Source organism: Python bivittatus, unplaced genomic scaffold (assembly GCF_059951505.1).
Source record: "Python bivittatus isolate LINGU-HERP-01145 unplaced genomic scaffold, Pbiv_v1 ctg000590_np1212, whole genome shotgun sequence".
In the NCBI taxonomy this organism is placed as follows: Eukaryota; Metazoa; Chordata; class Lepidosauria; order Squamata; family Pythonidae; genus Python; species Python bivittatus.
This window is the reverse complement of record NW_028277086.1, coordinates 24,228,202-24,248,827: the sequence shown is the minus strand read 5'-3', so window position 1 is coordinate 24,248,827 and position 20,626 is coordinate 24,228,202. Positions and strand designations below refer to the sequence as shown.

Below are 20,626 nucleotides of genomic sequence, written 5' to 3'. Positions count from 1 at the left end.
CAAAATACAACATAGGTTCTTAATGGGATTGTAAGATACTACTGTCGTGAAAAAGCAATGCATCAGTGACCATCCACATATTTCAGTGTACGTATTTTTATTTTAAAAGAAATGCTGAGCTGACGTTAACGAAACCATTCACGATACCACTGAGTATTAACAATGGGCAAGAATCCTGTGGATTTAAGTTAATATATACAGGGATGACACAACCTATGCTTTTGAATGACTTTGAAAATACAATGTTTTACATCAAACAATATATTTAGATGAACTGCCAATATACATGCAAGCAGTGTGATGAAAACTAAATACATGTTGTCAAGTTTCATATTTCAGCTAGGCATATTTTGAAGAGAACTTGTCAGAACTATCAGGCTGATCCACCTTTTAAAAAAATATTAATTCAATTAAAAATGCTGCAATTTTAAAATAAGACTTAACTTTTTATAACGTTTAACATTTTGGGGTATCTTCATTTTCCAAGTAAAAAATGTGAATTGTAATGAATTAATACTGTATATTTATTTAACCTCATTTTCACCTATGCCAAACTTAACCTAACTTTGCGCTGGCCAATTGGCCTATCATTCAGTTCATTAATAGCAGCTTCTGCCTCTTTGTAATTTACTAGAGCAATGATTGCTTCACCAGAAGACATTCCATATTCATTGTGCTGAACAGAAAGAGATTCTGGTATGATTTTATAGCCATGGAAAAAATCCAAAATTTCATTAGGAGAAGCTCGAAATGGTATATTTTTTAATTTGATCAATGTTACACAATCTGAGCCACCACCAAAATTAGAATCAGGCATAAAACGCCTATCAGGAAAATTTCCAGAAATACCTTCACCAAATTCTGTAAATGGGGGAGGACCTCTAAAATTATCAGGTGAACAGATGAAATCATCAGAAAGGCATCTATAATCAGATGGATGTTTTACATCTCCCTGCACAGAGGGTCCCTGTGAATCAACAGAGTAAAAGTTTTCCTCTCTTTCGCATGTATGGTGATGCCCTTGCATTTTTTCATTAGATGCTGATGAAACATTAATACCAAATTCTTGCATTTGCTCCTCGGGTATACATCTTAAGAGTACCTCTGTCCCCAAAAAGCGTCGGCGATTTAAGCTTTCAGCTTTTCGGGCTTGATCTTCAGTTCTGAATTTGACCAGTGCTTCTCCCAGTCCAACTCCTTTGTCATCAAAAAGCAAATAAATGTCATTGTCATCAATATTAAATCCTGCAAAGAATTTCTGTACTTCAACATTTGTCACATCAAATGGAAAATTTCTTACATAAACACATGTCTTTGAGCCAGAATAGCCATCTTGATTATTTTTATCCTTTACATGGTGATGTCTTTCTGGTGACCTTTTGACTTCCGAAGACCCAATTAATTCTAGCACTGTTCTTTTGGAAACAGGGAAAATGTAAACTTGTCGACCAAAAAGATCAAGCTTGTGATAACTAAGTGCGGATGTATATGCTCTCTCTGATCTGAACGTAATAACTGCATCCTTGCTCCTTGCCTCATTATCATGTGATTTTAGGAAAGTAATGTCCTTGTTCATTAAGGTTGGCTCCTCAAAGAACACCTGCAAGTCTCTCTTCTCAACAGCAGCAGACAAATTTTTAACATGTATACAATATTCCTTGCTCTGAGGTGAATGGGACTGGGTTGAACCAGAGAAAGGTGAACGAGAGTGGGTTTTGACCCTCCTTGGAGACCGTGAATGGGTGCTTGCTGTGATCCTCTTTGGAGAATTTGAATGCATACATGCCGTGACCCTCCGTGGAGACCTTGAACCATTGCGTGCCATGACCCTCCGTGGAGGAGACCTTGAACCAGTGTGTGCCATAACCCTCCGTGGAGATCTTGAATAGGCGCGTGCCATAATTCTCCGTGAAGGAGACCTTGAATAGCTGCGTTCCATAATCCTCCATGAAGGAGACCTTGAGTGAGCATGTGACATTACTCTTCGTGGTGGAGTCCTGGATCGGCTACGTTTTCTTGAAGGCAAATAGCTTGGCTCTCTTTTTGAATATTCTCTGCTTGAAGAATAATTTCCTTTATTCAAATTATGTTCAAAGTGGAAAGAATGATCTATCTTCTCATCTATCCTTCCACCATATTTAATCCATGCTCCTTCATTAGAGGGCCGTACTTCTATAAACCGTGCACCCATATAATTCCTATCACGCTGCAGTCCTTTCATGGCATCACTTAATGTAGCAAATTTGACCACGCCATCCCCATTATTTTGACCATTGGTTTTTAACATAAGTATCCTCTCCACTTGTAATCCAGAGAAGAAATTGAGCACATCATCTTCTGTTGAAGAATAAGGCATACCACGTATGAATAAGTATAACCTATCAGATTTAAATGATTCTTTCCTAGGCTGATTAAAATTTGATTTTGAAATGTTTATATTACTGTTTCGAGAGCCACTGGAATGAAACTCATCCTCCAAAGGAACCCTGGAATCATAGCTAGATTTACCAATTCCTTTTTTAATAGCTGCAACTAAATTTGAAAGGCTGCCAACACCAGATGGTCCTGAATTATTAGAACCTGTCCGCCTAGATCCTGTTTCTCTTCCACCACGATCAAATCTTTTCCTATTAATTTCTATTATGTTCTGCATTTCTGTCTTGCTACTGAGAAAAAACTGTATACGTGAATCCTTGATAAATCCTCCTGAGTAGCTCATTGCTTGTCTGGCATCTTCATCTGTTGCAAATATAATAAAAGCTTCCCCCTTTTCTCCTCCAATAATATGTACACCTCCATCAGGAATATTCAATCCTGAGAAGAAACGGCGAATATCTGCAGGACCCGCAACAAGAGGAAGTCCCTGTAAACGGATGACTACAGCCATTTTGAGCTCAACCCACAGCAATAATCACCTGTGGACAAAAAGGCATACATGATAACAAGCCTTTAGTATACTGGAAGAATGCTGGGCCTAAGCTACACCATTTAAAACAAAAAAAGTCCTTCCATTACTGAAAGAATAACTCCTACATTTCAAATCACACAGAACCTAGTTTAATCTGAATGTTTACAAACACTAGCCAATCTGAAATATTTGGACAGTTCCCAATAATCTCAATCATAAAAGCACCAATGTCATTCATAAAATCTATGATAAAAGCTATCACAGCTTTCACAGCATCTTATAAAATCCAGTGGAAAAAAACCTGATCTTGTTTTTCTGCTATCTGATATCAAAAAATTATTTGTGATCAAAAAGATGTTATACCACTCCCAAGAAATAATGAAGTTTAGACATTCTCTGTTAGGCCAGCTCATCTCATAATGAAGCAAATTCAGTAATCTTTTCCCCCATGTTTATTCTTTCCCATAATTAGATAGCCAACTGCACATCTTCCTTTCCAGTCATCAGCCTGGAAGAAAAAGCCATCAAATCTGACAATACAAATATTAAGCTTTCAGAAGCTTACCTGGTTCTTCTTGAAGGCCTGATAAAGGCTGTGAAATCAACTTAACTGTGGAAAGAAAATGAAACAAAATTAATGGCTAAGAAGCAGATTTACATTTTATGCCACATTGAGTGGAATATCCAGAACCATGGTGAACATTAACAACCCAGTAAGAAATAAAAAATAATGGAAGTTGTTCAGCTCCTTTCCTATTCCAAAGATGTACCAAAAAAACAGGAATTGTGAATTTTAACTGTATAGTATCTTGTTTTTCACATGTTTTGAGAGAGGTTCATTATGCTCTCTACTTAAAACTGATGTCAGCAACAATATGAAATCAATCTTCAAAATTTAGATTCTGGTAAAAAAATCCGATAGCAAAACATATTTTTCCTCAATGTCCTCAGTCCTTGAAAGTTCCACACAAAAAAGTGCAAGCGTCCAGTTCTTCTAACATCCTTTTTCTTTTAAAGAAGGTAGCGGAATGTTCAGTAACTGAATAAGTGACCAAATTAAAGAAACATATTCCAACATCAGAAATTCCAAGAAAATGATATACCAACTTCCCCATGCTTGCTGTGCCAATATGAATCCAGAGGAATCCAATGTAATGCTATAATAGCTTTGCATTTATAAGATCAGTATCTCGCAAAAGTAAAAGTACACACGTTACGACTACATCCAGAAATAGATTTACGCAGCCCTTGTAATATCCATATTTTACAAGTTCCAGCGAAAGGAAATAACAGAAAACTGCAGTACAAACCTCTGTAAGCTTACAGAGGTACGTCCTATTAAACTCATTAAAGCCTATTCACAAATGTATGCACAGAACTGCAGTTTCAGCATTAAAGACCTATTACAGTATCTAATAAATTGAAGGAAATACATTCAATTTAATGTTCTATTAATTGAATATTAATACCAGAACCCAAATCACATGTATCTTGTGTACCAAAAAAACCCTAAAGGCTGCAAACAATTATAAAATACATTATACTAAACATTCAAATCCGTTATTATGCTTAGAACCAAGCTACCTTCTCGGACCCTTATAAAAGTATGGCACACGCATCTGGATAGAATTTCTTTTTAACGATCTTACGTAATTTGTGAGATCCAATCCATTTGTTTTGTATAAGCAGTATCTACATTTCACTGAAAACGATGGCAACTAATCTTAATGGACTTGAATAACAACTCATTCAAAAAGCTCACGTCAACAATTTATAGTTTTGCATGCAATGCTAGGTAACCAGCTACAACTGTCAGTAACATACTTGGGCAACTCAACTTTTTTCCCTGAATGCAAATGAATAAAAAGCAACTACATCCAGCAAAGAAAGACTGATAGCATTACGTCCTGTCCTTCATTTTCAACAGAGCAACAAAGCAATGAAAAAGTCTTCAGGAACTCCAACTGATGTTAAATTAACAATTATTAAAATATCAATTCCTGATTGTTAAGTACAGCCAAGACACACATGCATTAATCTGTTAACAGGAGAAAAAACATATAGCAGACAAGAAGTTCAATAATTCAACACAACTTACTTCTGAGCAGACACTATAGCAGTCCTACCACTAAGCTTTAAAACCAGGTGAATAGTTAACCAACTGCAAAAAAAGAAAAGAAAAACCTCTATGGACCAGATCATCTAATATGTAGAATCATATTATACAATTCTGTACAGAGGATGAATATCAGATGAAGTGGTATATTCATAACATGTTTTTCGCAGTTAAAATGACCACTGTGCATTTTATTCTTGCATAATCCATTCATGATATTGACTTCTGTTAAAGCAGGCACACGCATTCCTATCCATGCTGGAGTAGTGCTTGGTTTACTCTTTCCCAGGAAGTTATCTGTTGCAAAGAGGAATCTATCCCTCCTAGAGAATGCAGAGTGTAGCAGAACTCTGGAATATCAGGCATGACTTCCGTAATTATAATCCTGGCAGAAAAATAACATTGTCAAAAGACAAGATGAGGAGAAAACGCATGTCTTCTCTAGCAATTAACAATACTCATTCCTTTCCAAAGACAACGCTGGCTAAGATGGGATCAGAAACACCCACTTAGATGGAAATCAATCGGTAGAACAAGCTGTGAGTCCGGAGTTTTCTTCATCTTGTACAGCTTCTATATACAAATCCCAATATCATCCAATTCGCTCCTCGGGAAAACGTTCGGAATGATCCAATGCGCTCAGAAAAGTGCCATTAAACCAACGAATGAAATGCACGAGGTACAAGAACTTCCGTAGCTTGTTCAAACCTGAAACGACCTTCCGACACAGAATCAGTGCGACCATTCCCAAGCACACCAAACAGCGAGATGTCCTTCCTCCCACCCCCGTCCTAAGAGGAAAAGAAAGCTTTCGGCGAGCTGTTTAAATGTTCCAATATTTTAGTAGCACATTGAACAGCAAACGTATCGGCATGACTTTCCCCGCCGCAGGAGCTGCCCGGGCACCGCTCAATGCCCCCCCCCCCGCCATTATATACTTCCACTTGCCGGCCTCGCTCGGCCTCTCAGTTCTGAGCAGGGCGAGAACATAGGATGCACGGTGCAGCTTAGACGCCACCGCCGAAGCCAGTACCCCCACAACACTCACACACACCCGTAACAACGGCCCGCTCACGATTCGTTTCTACTAACCAGGCCCCTGTGGGTCGAAAGAGGCCTTGAAAGAGCCTCAGCTCCGTAATTTCCCGCGGGAAAAGAGAGCAGAACCCCGCGCTTGCCTAACAGATCATCGAGACGAACGCCGCAGCCTCCTCCCTCTCCTCTCGGGCGCGCCAATCCGTCCAGGCGGCCGTCTGGAAAATCGGCTATCGGGCGTTCTGCCCTCTCAAAAATACGGCGTCGCCCCCGCCTCGGCCTCCCGAAGACAGAAGACCGGCCCGCAATCTACAAAATGGCAGCCGCGCTTCCGCTTCAGCTCCCCGCGTCCCACCTCAGCAAAGCCACCCAAAGCGACTTCCCGCGCGCAGGCGCAGAGACGCCCTAGGCGCAAGCGCCATGCCCCCGGAAGTTCAAAGTTTGGCCCGGGATTCCGATTTGTCGGGTTGTTTCCGGTGGCTGCTAATGCAATTTCTTTACAGTACAAAGAACGAGAGTTTTGTAAAGGGGAGAAGCGGGGGTGGGGGTGAAAGATTGCAGTCGTATGATATATGAACAGTCTCTTGCATGGGACTCGAAAATATAGAGAACAATTAGCATAATGTAAATATTAATCTAAGTTCATTTGTCCTCCTCCTAGAATTTTCCTAAACACAACTCAGAATTTCAATTTTGCTTATTTTTTTTAAAAAAATTGCATTTCTCGTCCATAATTGTTTGTTTGCTTTTTTAAAAAATCGATCTATTATTTATACAAGTAATTTAAAGCTATGTTTATAATGACATGAAAATCAAAGAGTTTTGATTTCAAATAAATACGTTTATGATTTCATATGACTGATTCCTATCTCCGTTTTAATGCAGTGCTCCTCTAGTGTGTGTGTTTCAATATATATGAAAACACTAATTTCGTTGATATTTTTGAGTTGAGACTTGAATAGTATTGCTATATAGACCAGTCGCTGTTGATGCAGGGCAACCTTTTCCAATCTCGTGCTTTCTGTACGTGTGGACTTCTAACTTTCAGAGCAGTGAAGCAATCAGTCACGCCGTCTCGAAACAGTATAGGAATAGAGAATTCAACGCATCTGGAGAGTGGTGTCAGCGTCCAAGCGGGCAGTTATGCTTTTCAGTTGCTTACAAAATAAATACTTTATAATTTTATAATACTTTTATTATTTTATAATTTTTAAAATATATATATATATATTTTTTTTTTTTTAAAAAAGTGTTGCTTCAACAAATCGATTTTGGGAGTTGTAATAGCATTAGAAAGATTTCCAGTTCTTGTTAGCTGCAAAATTTGTTACTGCAAAAGGCTGCAAAGCCAAAGTACATAATCCCTTACATGGAAGTATTTAAAATTACTGGAAATTGCTCAAAGATTAATGCACCAACAAAGAGCTGTGAAAATGAAGGCTAAATTTAGTCAAATTTTGTAACCATCCATCAGTAATATCAGTGATGTCCAAATGTTTTGGATGGAAATATTGACAATAGATATTTATAATTTTTCTCTTTGAGATCTCATAGGTCACAGAAACAATATATGCACTACACTCCCAATTAGTGTTTCTTTTTTAAAAAAAACAATGTACTATGTTTTGTTTTGTTTTTATTCCACCAAAATAATATTGGGTGGTGGGTTAAGACGTGCGGATTAAGATCTAAGCTTTCATGGACTGGTATTCACTTCATCAAATGATTGAAATTTAATCTTCAATTGCCAGATTCCTCATCCATCTTTCCTACAGTAAATTGGTTAATGCTGAATTAACTCGGGACCCCTCGTTGCTTTGCGGGGTGTTGAGAGGGAGAAAGCGATCCTATTTTCCTCCCGTGGTTTTATTTTAACCCTCTTGGCGCTCCGTAGTCCGAGTTTTAAGCCCGCCTTTCTATCCGAGGGGCTATTGATGGGGTGGGCGGGGACGAGGCTTGAGTAGCCATGGCGACGCTGCGGTGGTGGCTTGGCGCAGCGCTGCTCGTGCTGCCTTTGAGCGCGGGCCGCGGCTTCTTCCTCCCCTTGCGCAGCCCGCAGAGCTGCGGCCGGACTCAGTACTTCGATACCGCCAGCCTGGCCTGCGGACGGTGTGGGGAATTCCAGAGGCAAAGCGCTCAGGGTGAGGCTACCTAAGGGATCGCGGCTCAGACTGATCCCCGAGGCCAGCTGCACCTCGGCGGAGCTCGGGGGCGCGGACTCCCTGGCTCGCTACCGTTGGGCACGGCAGACGCCCCTCTCGCGGGGCGAGCGGCTACGAAGTCGCAGACTGGGCTCGCGCGTGGCGCTAATGTGGTTGCCTGCTTCGAGCTCAGCGTGTTGTGCGGTTTATTCAACTGGGCTTTTGTGCCGTGTGGGAATCAGATGTCCGCATCTTTCCCCACTGCTGAGTTGAAGGGGTTTCCCCGCCTTCTTACTAACAGGGCAGAAAACCATATCCGCATGAAATGTCCAGATCCCTGCGCTGCCTCTGCTTCCAGTCCCTGCCATTTTCCTGATTCTATCCCAGGGAATGGAGGGCAAAGCCCAGCAGGTTTTATTCGCTTTGAGTGCCCTTGGGCATATCAGAATAAGAGGGAAGTGTTACTTTAACACTAGTATAGCTAGGGATGGCATAATGCTGTTTCACTTACGAGTTGGGAAAGAGATGAGAACAAGGCCATCTGACTCAGCCAAAAAAAAAAGGGGAGGCAGGATTTGTGGCATGGCCAGGGCCAGCTTTAAGCTAAGGCTGAGTAGGCACTGCCTAGGGCGCTGAAGCTTAACAGATACCAGTGCCACCCCTTTTTCTCAAAATACAGATCTTTGCATCAGCACACCATCAGTCAGTGTAGCCTAGAGGCACTGTATACCCTTGAGCTGACATTGGTTAAGTGCAAGTGGGAAAGACCCTTTGACATCTGCTGACTGTGGAAAAAAAAAACTTTTCCATCTGGTTCTGGCTCAAAGTCTTAGGGAGACAGCTCAGTCACAATCATAGTAGCAGGGCCATCTGCTACTGTCCAGATGTTTTGGAATAAAACTCTGTAAACCCTCAACAAGTGTTATCAGAGATTCCTGGAACAGCAGTCTGCAATATCTGGCGGTCACCACCCTGTCTCCTAGAATGTTCAGTGAAGTGTGCTTCTAGAACCTGGTGCTCCCCCAGCATATATAACTCCCATAATCTCCAGTCCCATTGGAATCCAACATGTAATCCAACATGTATGAAAGACACTAAGAAGAATGGGGCTTTTTAAGAGGTTCATTCAGAAATTCCACTGAATTCAGAGGACTTTCTTGAACATAATGCATATAGAATTGCATGTTTGCATATTTCCCAGAAAGAGCAGATGTGCTTGATAGCTACCATCTTCTGGTCATTATGTAACCCAGGGGGCAGATGAGAAAACGTAGCAGTTCTTTGTCATTGGATCTCCCATAGGGAAAAGAACACATATGAGCACAGGGAGAAGTTAAGGAAGATGGTGAGATTGCTGTAAACAAATTCTGTTTATTAACAACATATTATTAATATATACAGCAAGCCTGATGTTCTCTAGTTCTTGCTTTATGTTAAGGGTATGCAAGTGGGTAGAAGTAGTTTCCCTAAAACAGTCACTTGTTCACTCATTTCCATGGTCTCTCCCAGTTTGTAGATAGAGCAGAGGGTTGCTCTGCCACCCAGAGAAAAGACCAAACAAATAGAAATATCAGGAGCCATATCTTTTGCTGCAGCTAGATCTTCTGTAGATCTTTCCTTGTCCAGACAGAGAAGTGCTGAGAGCTGGGATTATTGGGCAAATGCCAACTATTATGCCATTCAGAAACTGAAATTGCTTTAGTACATAGAGAGCAAGTGGAAGTTTCATTATCTACATAGAATCGTCTCAGGTTACTTTCTCTCTGCATGGTAGGCAGGCAACCTTTTTTTAGCCCTGGAGATTGCACAGATTGCTGGATGGAAACTTTACATGTATATATTCACATTAGCACATTTATATTTAAGCCCCTCTCTTCCATTAATCTTAAGCACTATAATTGGAAGAGAAAGGAAAGTAACTCCTCCCAGAAACTTATTAAAAACTGTACTTTCTTTCCATGGGAAATCAAGAAGAGGGCCTCTGAGTAGGAGGTAGGAAAACTAATCCCCCTTCCTTCTAGTGATTCAATTCAAGGTCAATGGATTCCCACTAGCAGTGAAGGACAGTGGAGGCCCACTGAAGGCACATTGTTAAGAGCATCACAAAATCTGACCCTATCAGTTCTCTCAGAATTTTTTGGATCTCAAGATTGCCTCTTTTCTCAAGTCTGACTCTAGTACTTGGAAGCTGCTGTAGAATATCAACTGTCAGACCGAAATGCTGCCAGGAGAAATGAAGATTACTTCTGAAAAATAATTGTATTTCTTTGTTTAATTTATATAGTCATCTACCTCTTAATTGCTACTCTGGGCAATGAACATAGGATTATAGCCAACAAAAACATAAATCATAAATAATAACAATAAACAGCAACTATGCAATAATAGCACAATGATACCCATTAATAGTTTGCATTATAAGCATGAGCATTCCAATGTATGTAGCTCAGGATTGAACTCTGGAGTTCTTGGTGCTCTCTGAGCTTGATTGCTTGCAGGCATTTCATTTCCCAGCTAGGTAACATCAGTTTGAGTCAGCTGAGTAATGAAATTTCTGCAGTTGGGTAATAAAACATCTGCAAGCAAACAACCAAGCTCAAAGAGCACCAAGAACTCCACATGAGCATTATTATTTTATTTACTACTTCTCATCATTACCACTTCTTAGAGGTTCTTTCAAGTGGTTGACACATCTTCTTTACATACTTGATCTTCATAATATGTGGTTGGCCTGGGGCACCCAGTGAGCTTTAATGCTGAGATTTGTGATTTTTGCCCATATTTTTCCAGAATCCATTGCTAACCTAACCAGAAAACCCAACATAACTGTTGGAAGCTAAGGACATTCCTTAAAATCTTTTAGAGGCAATACAGGTAGAATAATTTAGGAGATATCTCTTAATAAATAGCCTTATTAAAGCAAATGTTTTAATATGAAGCAGCTAATACAACAAAATATTGTGTACTTTTCAGGTACATCATGTGATTGTCTTCCAGGATTCAAGAAAGTTTCTGATAATGGTGGAACATCTATTGTGTGTGAAAAATGTCCAGAAACCATGGTAAATCAACCTAAAATATTTCTGTTAGAAAAGGCAAGTAGGTAAATGTTGTTTTTCCTGCCTTGTGAGCTTTAAAGTATTTTAATCTTTCATTTAGAGTGGAGTCACTCAAGATGGATGGGACTGCATTACTTGTCCTAGTGGCTTAACTACAGAAGGAAAATGTAAATGTGCTAATAATGAGATTTTAGGTAAGAATTTTATGAAGTTATTTTACATTAGTCTGTTTATTTTACCAGGCAAAGCTATGTTGAAAATTTACTCTGTGGTATATTTAACATTTTAGTTCAGTGAACAGACAAAGAATTGTAAAGGTTTATTTGTTCAGGGAACAAAATGGATATAATTATGTATTTTCAATTTGTATTTTAACAAACAAACAATTCATATGTGTCTTTTCAGATCCCCTATTCCAAATAATAACTGGATGTAATTTTTATGTCTATTCTGTTTCTTACTTCTTGGCTAAAATGAAACATCTCATTAAGACGTCAGTGATAGATTTACAGCATAGGAAACCTGCTGTGTTATACCAATCTATCAATGTCTTTGATTGAATGGTTTTCAAGGTCTTTTCCTGAGCTCTTTTATTTCCCCAAATTGAAAATAAAATCTTCTCTCTGAAAATATGTTCTTCCGCCAAGTTTACACTCCCTTCAACTGCAGGTTAGGCTATGATACCACTTTTTGCTTTGATGAAAAGTGCAACATAGAATAGTGTTGAAAGAGACTTACAAAACAGCTTTTGTTGTTACATAATTAAATATGTTTTTCTTTTTAAAAATGTATAAGCTGCATTTTTTTCTATAACATAACTGGTAGAACTAAGTGACCATACATGAGCAGAAGGCACTTCCATATTTGCACAGAGAGGGAGTTAATTTTTCATTATTCTAGGTAATTCCTGGAAAGAAGGGAATTGCAGGAAATTCCAGTACTGAAAGATCATGGCCAAGATCTCCGAATTGGGGGTCATGTATATTAAACAACATCAACTGAATTTTCTGGATTTGCTTTTTTAAAAAATATTGTATTTATACATTGTTAATTATATTTAAATATAATGTGGTATCTACAGTAACATTACTACTAATATTCATGTACTTTTTTAAGTGGAAAGAAATACTAATGGTACACTACTGAAAGCTGCATCATGTGTTCGATGTAATGGAAAGGAACAGTCATTTTCAATTTCAAATGCATTAAATAACATGTAAGTATTTTATTTATACATGATATAAATTGAAATAGGAAAGAATGTTTGCATTTCTTATTTATTCTCATTCAATTTGCAGAACTGAAAATAAAATTAATTGATGTTTGCCAAATGTAATGATTTCAAAGTTTTCACAGTGCTCCCACTTTGAAAGTAGTAACATTCTTGCCTTAAGAGGTAATAATTCATTAAGAAGGAAACAAGTGTCAGGCCTGGTTTACTTTCATCTCCATTTCCTTTTTCCTTTCATGTGGTTTTGGAACTGTGATTTTGCTGTTTACTAATCAATATTTTCCAACTTGAGATTCCCCTTGTGTGATAGTGTTGGTGGTGCAGCCCAGCTTCATTCACTCAACAATCCTGACCCATCAGTTGAAGAGCAATGGCTTAAATCCTAGTTGACATTAATACATATTTCCCATTTGGAAGTAAAAGGAAATTCTGGTTTAAAAGACTAGAATCATAGCATCAAAATTGAGGAGAGGGAGGAAGATAATGAATAATACGAATTTCCTGTGTTCTGAATCATAGTTTAGAAGGCTGGAAATATTATTGAAAGAAAAATTCCTTTTCAGGAAATACTTAAATGATGCTAAAGAAATTTGAAAGATATAAGAACAGTACTTAGCAGAATCAGGGAATTTTTATGAAAAAAAGATCCACTGGATTCATGTAGCATACTAAGCTATTTTTTCTGAGATATAAGCTGCAATTAATTAATGCAAAATGTAATAAAATAGAGAAGTAAGGAAAAATTGTAGTTGTTAACTTCAGCTCAGCTCCCTAGTTGAATTCAGTGATGAGTACTATAAACATAGCTTTTTTCCTGTTTGTTAGCTGTAGAATAGTCATCTGTAGTCTAATAAATATGTTCAAATACCATATGGAGTTTGATGGACCATAAAATGTAGGATACAACATTCAGAGGTATATTTTTATTTAGAATAAATGTATAAGAGGAAAAATCCCAAATAGTAAATTCCAGAGATGTACCGTATTTTTCCGACAATAAGACACCCCCATGTACAAGACGACCCCCACTTTTCCAGCCCAAAATTAAAAAATCAATATTTTAAAGATAGTGCAGAACACATTTTTATTTAGTAAGTAGTTAACATTTACCTGATACACTCGGTGGGAGGAGGTCCAAACCGTCTCTCTGCAGCTCTATTTCCAGGCTCTTTTGCATAACTGATTACATTCAAGCACGAGTGACTGCAGATAGCTTGTCTCTGCAAACAGCCTTCCTCTAATTGGTTTGTTCAGCATCAGCTGATGTCAGTTACATCAGGCTTGTGATTGGAGGAAGTCTGTTTGGGAGACAAGCTATTTCACTCGTGATTGGAGGCTAGCAATAGGAAGAAGCCTCTCTGCAGAACAAAGTTTGGCAGTTTTGCAACCGCGATTCTCGGCTGACTTTCTTGAATAAGACGCCCTTCAGTTTTTAGGGTAAGGATTTTAGAAAAAAGTATCATCTTATAGTCGAAGAAATACGGTAGTTTAACAAGAGGAACATATATCAGGACACGTATATATATAAATTGGAAAAATAGGTTCCTTAGTGGGTGAAAATGTATCAGAGCTTTTCTTAGTCTAGTGTTCTCTAACATGTTGAATTGCAACTTCTGTAATCTAAGAATTAACCAACATGAAAGATGATTCTTTACAGATCTACGATAGGAAACATTGATTTAAAAATCAAAGTAGAAACAACAATTAATGTCTTCCAGCTCTTGAAAAATGAGGACATATAGACATCAAGAAAAGACTTCCTAAATAGTGGAAGAGTGGTGTCCATAAGTCTTTTATCAAGTTGACTAAAGCAACCTCAGTACCATATCATGGATGAAACCCTGATAAAATGGGTCTAGAAAATCAGTTTCATCCAGGTGAATCTGGAGCTGCAAAGCAATCACTTTCTCAGTCACCTTGGCCACGAATACACAAGGATCAAGTAAGCTAATAGTAATTATCATTTCTCCACATACCCTGTCTCAATAGCCTTGAGTTTTATATGCTGAAAGGAATCCATATGAACCTGATAGTTACTGAAGCCTAATTCAAAAATATTTATTGAAAAAAATAATCCTCAATGTAATTTTGACAATTTCTTCCTTCAAGGGCAATTCTCATTATTTTGCTAAATGGAAGAAAAGTCAGTGAAAATTGTTGTATCTCCAGGCTGACTTTTCAACACTGACTTACACTAGTGCAGTGCATAGCTTTACCATGACACCAGTACACTGGTAAATAAATACTGTATTCATTCACCTAGCATATTAGCATGGCAGCAATTATATCCTTCATTTAAGCTTGTTTAAGTCATAGGATTAAACTCTGTATACCTTCTTCACACTTCATTTTATTTTTTGTAGGTGCATAAGATGTCAACCAACTTTCATCAGTGTCAACAAATCATGTAGCTGTTCTGAGCCAAATATTTTAGTAAGTGCAACAAATAGCATATACCAGAAACAGCCACTTTGCATGTTTTTGGATACAAAGGAGAGGTATACATTTAATAAATTATCATAGTGCATTGTCTTGAATATGGGGAGGCTTGTTCAAGTAAGCTGCCTGCATCCACTTTTCACTGGTTCTCCTAGAATAATGTGGAGGAACCATTTAGCTTTTGGGTCCAACCATTTCTTAGTGCAGCAACCCTACTTCAGCACCTCCCCCCCCCCCAGTATCTCAGGTCTTTCATGAATCATTTCCAATTTATTGAGGTTTTACATGGGACTGCAGTGGAAGGGATGGGGTGTTAAAGTTCTGTGCCTAAATCTGAATTAAGCTGCTGTACTAAATCTAGATATCAGTGGAACATTCACCAAAGTGGGACAGGCATGTCCTCCCAAATCCTCTCCCCACAACTGCTTTGCATGGGAGATAGGATAGGACACTTGGATAAATGGTGAATTAATGAAAATCAAGTGGCTTTCGTTCTGAGCTGCAGCTCCTGCTGGATCTGCAATGTAAAATAAACTTTTTTGTTTTTAGAAGGGTTTCTCTAGATTAAGACCTCTGCCTTTAAAAATAGATATGTTTGTGACATGATTTACTTATTTTCAATTTCAGACAGGAGGTTTATGTTTCCCAAGCACTGGAAATTTCCCTCCAAAGGGAATTACAACTGTTCGATTTGGAGAACTAGTAAGTTATAGTCATATTTTGTATATGATTTACAAAACCATTGCAATCACGACATAAAACAAATAATTGTGTTTAAGCTCCAACAACTACATAAATAGCATATTAACATAAAACCTAAGTTTGATATGCAGTAGAATCATAGACACAAAGTCAAAAGAGGCCATTTGAGCATGTAATCCAATTTAGTGCAGGAATCCAAATCAAAACATCAGTGTCAGATAACTTTCCAGTCTCCATTTGAATACATCTAGTGAAGGGAACCTGTTACTCTTAGATTTCCTCTAATGTTCAAATGGAAGCTGTCTTCCTCAAATTTATATCCAAAGTCTTGATAGCCTTTCAACTATTTGAAAAGTGCTATTAAATTTAATATTGTAGTATCAAGTCAGGTGTTGCTGATTCTCTGAAGGAAAAAGTTGTCAGAGTGCAATCTTCCTATACCTGGGACTGACTGCTGAGCAGATGTTTGTAGAACTATACTGAGATATCTGTAACAGTTGACATGTTCTATTTCTAGGGCATCACATTGAGATCAGAATGGTTTTATAAAAATCTTCAAGCATCAGCAGCTGCTTGCTGGGTATGTTTTAAATTAGTTTTCTTTTTGAACAAAATGATTGGTAAATATTTCTAATCCGTGTAATTTATACAGGTAGTCCTGGGTTATAACAGCAATTTCCACTTCTAAGTGATGCAGTCATAAAGCACAATATCACATGACTGCATCGCTTAGCACTGACCACTCACGCACCCCCACACACCCTCCCCAACCCTCACTGTACTCCCTCACATCTCCGTACACCCTCCCTGACACTCACCACATCTCCCTTGCACCCTTGTGCACCCCCTTGCGCCCTCCCCCCACCCCACAGCAGTCACTTACCTGCCTACCAGCCTGCTTGCAAGCTACCTGGGACTTGCAACTTTCTACCAGCTTCCCCGCTGACTTGGTTGTGGGAAGCCAGCAGGAAGTTCCCTTGCCTGACTATGGCATTCAGTTAATAATGGCAACCAGGACTGCACAGATTGCCATCGCTAAGCAATGTAGTCACGTTTTACAACCGCATCACTTGGTGACAGAAATTTGGGTCCCAATTGCCATCGTAAGTTGAGGACTGCCTTACAGAGCATAATAGAAAAAAATCCATTTACTTTCTATTGTTCAGAGGGGGGAAACGTTTTTTCTTTTCTTTTTTTACATTTTTTGTTTTCCACATTTTTTTCAAAGTATCCAGTGTCAGGGGCATCTGCAGGGGAGGGGTCAAAAAAGTCAAGATGGTGGCTTCAGTTGCACCATTGTGGCCACCATCTTAACATTACACTCCCCCACCCCTCCGTGGACAATCCTGCCCAGTGCGTAAAAATAAAGCGAAGACCATCAGTTTTATAAAATTTGGCATTAATCCTCTTTTATACCATGTTACACTCTGGTCATAATTGTTGGCTTATTTTCTTTCAGCTGTATTCCAATCTTACCGCTTGCCAAGCCTTGGGAAATATGTGTGTTATGAACATGAATAGTTTGAGCTCTGCTGTTCCTGATGCATGTGGTTTGTTTCAGTATGTGTTTGCAAATACTGCTGGACTTGGTACTGTTCATTCAATATCATTTTGGTATGTTGTCTTTGTCATTCATTCCTTTGACTTTTACACTGTACACTTTTGCAGTAGGCAGGCTGCAGTAAGCATTGTGTAATCGTTTGCAGGAGACAGACGCTTCCATGGCTATACTATGGTGACCAACCAGGCTTAGCATCCCAGGTTCTTGATACAACACAGTTTCCTAGTAGCTTCACTTTTAAAGAAAAAGACAAGGTAGGTTCCTGCAGTAAAAAAAAATTTTTTTCAGTCTAGACTTGTACTTGATATGATTCTGTAGTGATTAATTTATCCAGGTGATTATTTTAATAATATTAATGCATTTCTTCAGGATATGTCATTCATTGTAGTATTGACTATTTTTGAATATGTATCTTAGAAGTAGGAACATGGAAATCTATTTTACAGTTCTGTTGGAGCTTTTCATATAATTTGAAATGACTAAAATGTTTTTATTTTCAGGCTTTAATTATTTGAAGGGGATGGGAAATAAGTACCTATACCGGACCAGAACAGCTTATTTACTAGGACTTAATTTTATACAAACAAACTTCATTTTCTTCACAGAAGTTTATAAGCTTTATTGTTGGGCTTGTACTTTTTTTCTTGGAAACTGCAACATCTTAGGCAGGAGGAAGAGTTTGCAAGCATACTTTTGATTGGCAGACATTAATTTATCATATATACAATATAAATAATCATGTATCTAGAAATTAATATATCCCCATGTTATCTGTTTTGTTGAGAGAGTTCTATCCTACAGCTTTGGGTCTGTATTAGTACATTAGTACATTTTTTAATTAAAATTATGGCCATTATTCCTTTTCACATTTTTAGAATAAGAGAGTAACTTTTCACCTGTCCATGATACTGTTTACATATAGTGAGCTAGACAGTAAGTGGAGTGGTAGGGATTTACATTTAGTACTTAATTCCTCTAATAATTGTTCTTACACAGTTGTAGATTGCAACATGAAATATTAATAACATTTTGACTTTCTTTTCGATCTTGCATAAAAGATATCCCTAAGATACCAGATTCTAGATCTTGAAAGCACTTAATCTTTTTTACAGGATGTAAAATTAAAGTTTATTGCAGCTTCATATGATGCAATGGGAAATTTTCTGAAATGGCAACATTTAGAAGGTGGTCGTTTACAGGTAAGGAAAGAGCACATCACCTGGTATTAATTTGGGTTAAGAATATCGGCTTATTTAGTCAAATTTGTCTATTGAAATCTAGTAGAACAAATTAGTCATGGTTAAAAAATGCTTTGAATGAATTTAAACATGTCTAGATTTAATGTTACACAAGTGAACTTCCATTTGCTTTCCTCCTTCTCCATCACCACTCCTGCATACTTTGCAGGAGCTCAAAAGGGTATTCCAGCCCTCCAAAGCAGATACAAGAGTGTGCAGGAGGTGGAGTGGGAAAGAATCTATTTCAGTGGCAGATGCAGTTCCATGAAGAGAATGACATCATTGGTACATTTCTAATTATGAATCCAAGTTTTTACATTTTGAGTCCCATCAGCATAGTTTCAAAGCATAAAGTGTGTGGAAGCATAGCATTCTGTAGCCTCATTATCTGAAATCACTGAGAGTAATGGTATGTGGGAATGACCTTGGAAGACAGGAGGAAGAGCTGCAGACTGGACAACCATCATGTAAAAGATATCTCAATCCTTAGAAGGAGGGGGGCATGGGAAGTGTTTCACGAGGGACCCTCCCTAGTTTTCCAGAGAGTAAAAAGGAGAGGAGGGGAGAAATACTTTCAGACTTGCAAGGTTCTGTTAATGTAACCTTACAATAAAGATAGTGCCGATACTCCTGGTAGTGCTTCTTGTCTGGGCTACCCCAAACGGCTAACGTCAAAAAAGGTGAGTGTTATGCAAAGCTTTGAGAAGCTACGTCTGAGTTGTTAACTACAGTGGCTTGGAAAAGCTTTATGTACTTAAAGCACCCTTTGATACTCATCAGAGAAGCTGCTCTTTCTCATAAAGAGTTTGCTCACTGGAACTCTTAAGTACCGAATCATTCAATTATTTGTCATTGCAGTGAACATTAAAAATCCAGAGTTACAAAATACGGCATTTTGTGTTTATGTAAGCATATGGCTTCTATTTAAAAAAAAAAAATGAATGTAACATTTATTTTGAAATTTGAGAATTGCAACATGAAGAATGCTAAATATTTTCTTTTTAAAAAAACAGCTTTGTCCAGACACATTAATTAGACTGAATGCTGCTTATAATTTTGGAACAACCTACCAACAAAAGGTACGCACAGTTTATTTTTTAAAAAAGTTCCATAAAGTACACCTTAATTATTGCTAGAGAGAAGAAAAGAAATATTTAATTGTTGTGCTGTTGTATAAAGTTCCATGTTCTCTTATGGATTGACTGAAATAAGATTATTCTGGACTGTCACACCATGAACAAAATTGAAAATAGTCCAGTATTTATATTTGGAGGTCACATAATTTTAACCAAGAAGTGGTAACGCACTGCATATTTTGCAATTCTGAATTTGATGTTGTTATTGGTTGTTAAGCCACTCCTAAACTCCAAATATATAGAATAAAAAGGCTTTTTAGGATCAGTTCTGCATAAAAAATCAGTTCTGCTTGAATGTACACACCAAAACACATACCACCAACAATTAATTCATCCAGTCTTAAATTTAAGGACTGATCGTTTTAATTAAAAATGATCTAAACAGAAATGAGTAATGATTGTGGAAGTTTTAAAAAGTATAAAAATACTTTAGCAGTTAGTAAGTCAGGGGGGAAAAAAGAAGAAAGGGGGGAAAGAACAAAAGTGGGTGGCTGCTCAAATGCCTTTTCTTATAGACACATTTTTTTCTGTTTTTATTTTTTAATTATTTTTTCATTTTTCTTAATCATATTAAATCTCATCTTTTGAATTTTCACTACAAACCTCATCTCAGTGTAAAACTTATCCAACAGCAATAATATTCTCTCTCTCTCTCTCTCTCTCTCTCCCTCTCTCTCTCTCAACGTAGACAAGTCAGGGATTACGCTGCTATGTTTGTAATTATGTGTATGTATTCTATTCCTTTCCCCTTTCCCCTTTTTCTTTGTTTTATTTTTCCTTGTGCTTTTTACTTAACTAATAAAAATAAAAAAACTGAAAGAATAACAACTGTCACTATTATAAATCTATTGAAATGTGTTTTTTTTTTTTTTAACTTCTCACACTTTTAAATACTGAAGATGTCACTGAGCATTGTAACTTGCACCTCAGAGCTCCAATCTAAAAATTCCACCCCTAAGTGGCTTCTATTTCTGGGGAAGAGGTTACGGTCGTTAACTCAGTGAAAATATTAACCATTCTGTGCTAGAGATCATTAGACAAGGGATTAAACATAAAACTC

General features: G+C 37.8%; 2 protein-coding genes across 7 annotated transcripts in view; one reads left to right on the top strand and one right to left on the bottom strand.

Annotated features, from left to right (window-relative positions):
• Window positions 1-437: 437 nt before the first annotated feature.
• RBM12B (RNA binding motif protein 12B) lies at window positions 438-6,445 on the bottom strand. 6 transcript variants are annotated; one of them, XM_025172243.2, is made up of 4 exons: window positions 6,117-6,445; window positions 5,007-5,069; window positions 3,474-3,518; window positions 438-2,915 (listed from the first exon to the last, which is right to left on the bottom strand). In XM_025172243.2, the coding sequence occupies exon 4, from the start codon at window positions 2,885-2,887 to the stop codon at window positions 545-547; it is 2,343 nt and encodes a 780-aa protein (XP_025028011.1). In that variant the 5' UTR covers window positions 2,888-2,915; window positions 3,474-3,518; window positions 5,007-5,069; window positions 6,117-6,445; the 3' UTR covers window positions 438-544. The 6 variants fall into 6 exon arrangements, with proteins under 6 accessions (XP_025028011.1, XP_088005255.1, XP_088005256.1 ...); XM_088149129.1 differs by having other exon boundaries at window positions 5,007-6,445; XM_088149130.1 differs by having other exon boundaries at window positions 438-3,518.
• A 1,564-nt stretch (window positions 6,446-8,009) lies between these two features.
• The window catches only part of TMEM67 (transmembrane protein 67), a 36,389-nt gene continuing 23,772 nt past the window's right edge, over window positions 8,010-20,626 (top strand). The window contains exons 1-11 of the mRNA XM_025172239.2: window positions 8,010-8,200; window positions 11,174-11,262; window positions 11,360-11,453; window positions 12,376-12,475; window positions 14,854-14,923; window positions 15,557-15,631; window positions 16,149-16,211; window positions 17,091-17,245; window positions 17,338-17,446; window positions 18,305-18,391; window positions 19,444-19,509. Coding sequence (XP_025028007.1) covers window positions 8,026-8,200; window positions 11,174-11,262; window positions 11,360-11,453; window positions 12,376-12,475; window positions 14,854-14,923; window positions 15,557-15,631; window positions 16,149-16,211; window positions 17,091-17,245; window positions 17,338-17,446; window positions 18,305-18,391; window positions 19,444-19,509 — 1,083 coding nt within the window. The 5' untranslated portion in view covers window positions 8,010-8,025. The remainder of the gene's footprint in view (window positions 8,201-11,173; window positions 11,263-11,359; window positions 11,454-12,375; window positions 12,476-14,853; window positions 14,924-15,556; window positions 15,632-16,148; window positions 16,212-17,090; window positions 17,246-17,337; window positions 17,447-18,304; window positions 18,392-19,443; window positions 19,510-20,626) is intronic.

Bases quoted from the DNA above. Each gene is read 5' to 3' on its own strand.
- RBM12B (XM_088149129.1), bottom strand. From the start codon at position 2,887: ATGGCTGTAGTCATCCGTTTACAGGGACTTCCTCTTGTTGCGGGTCCT.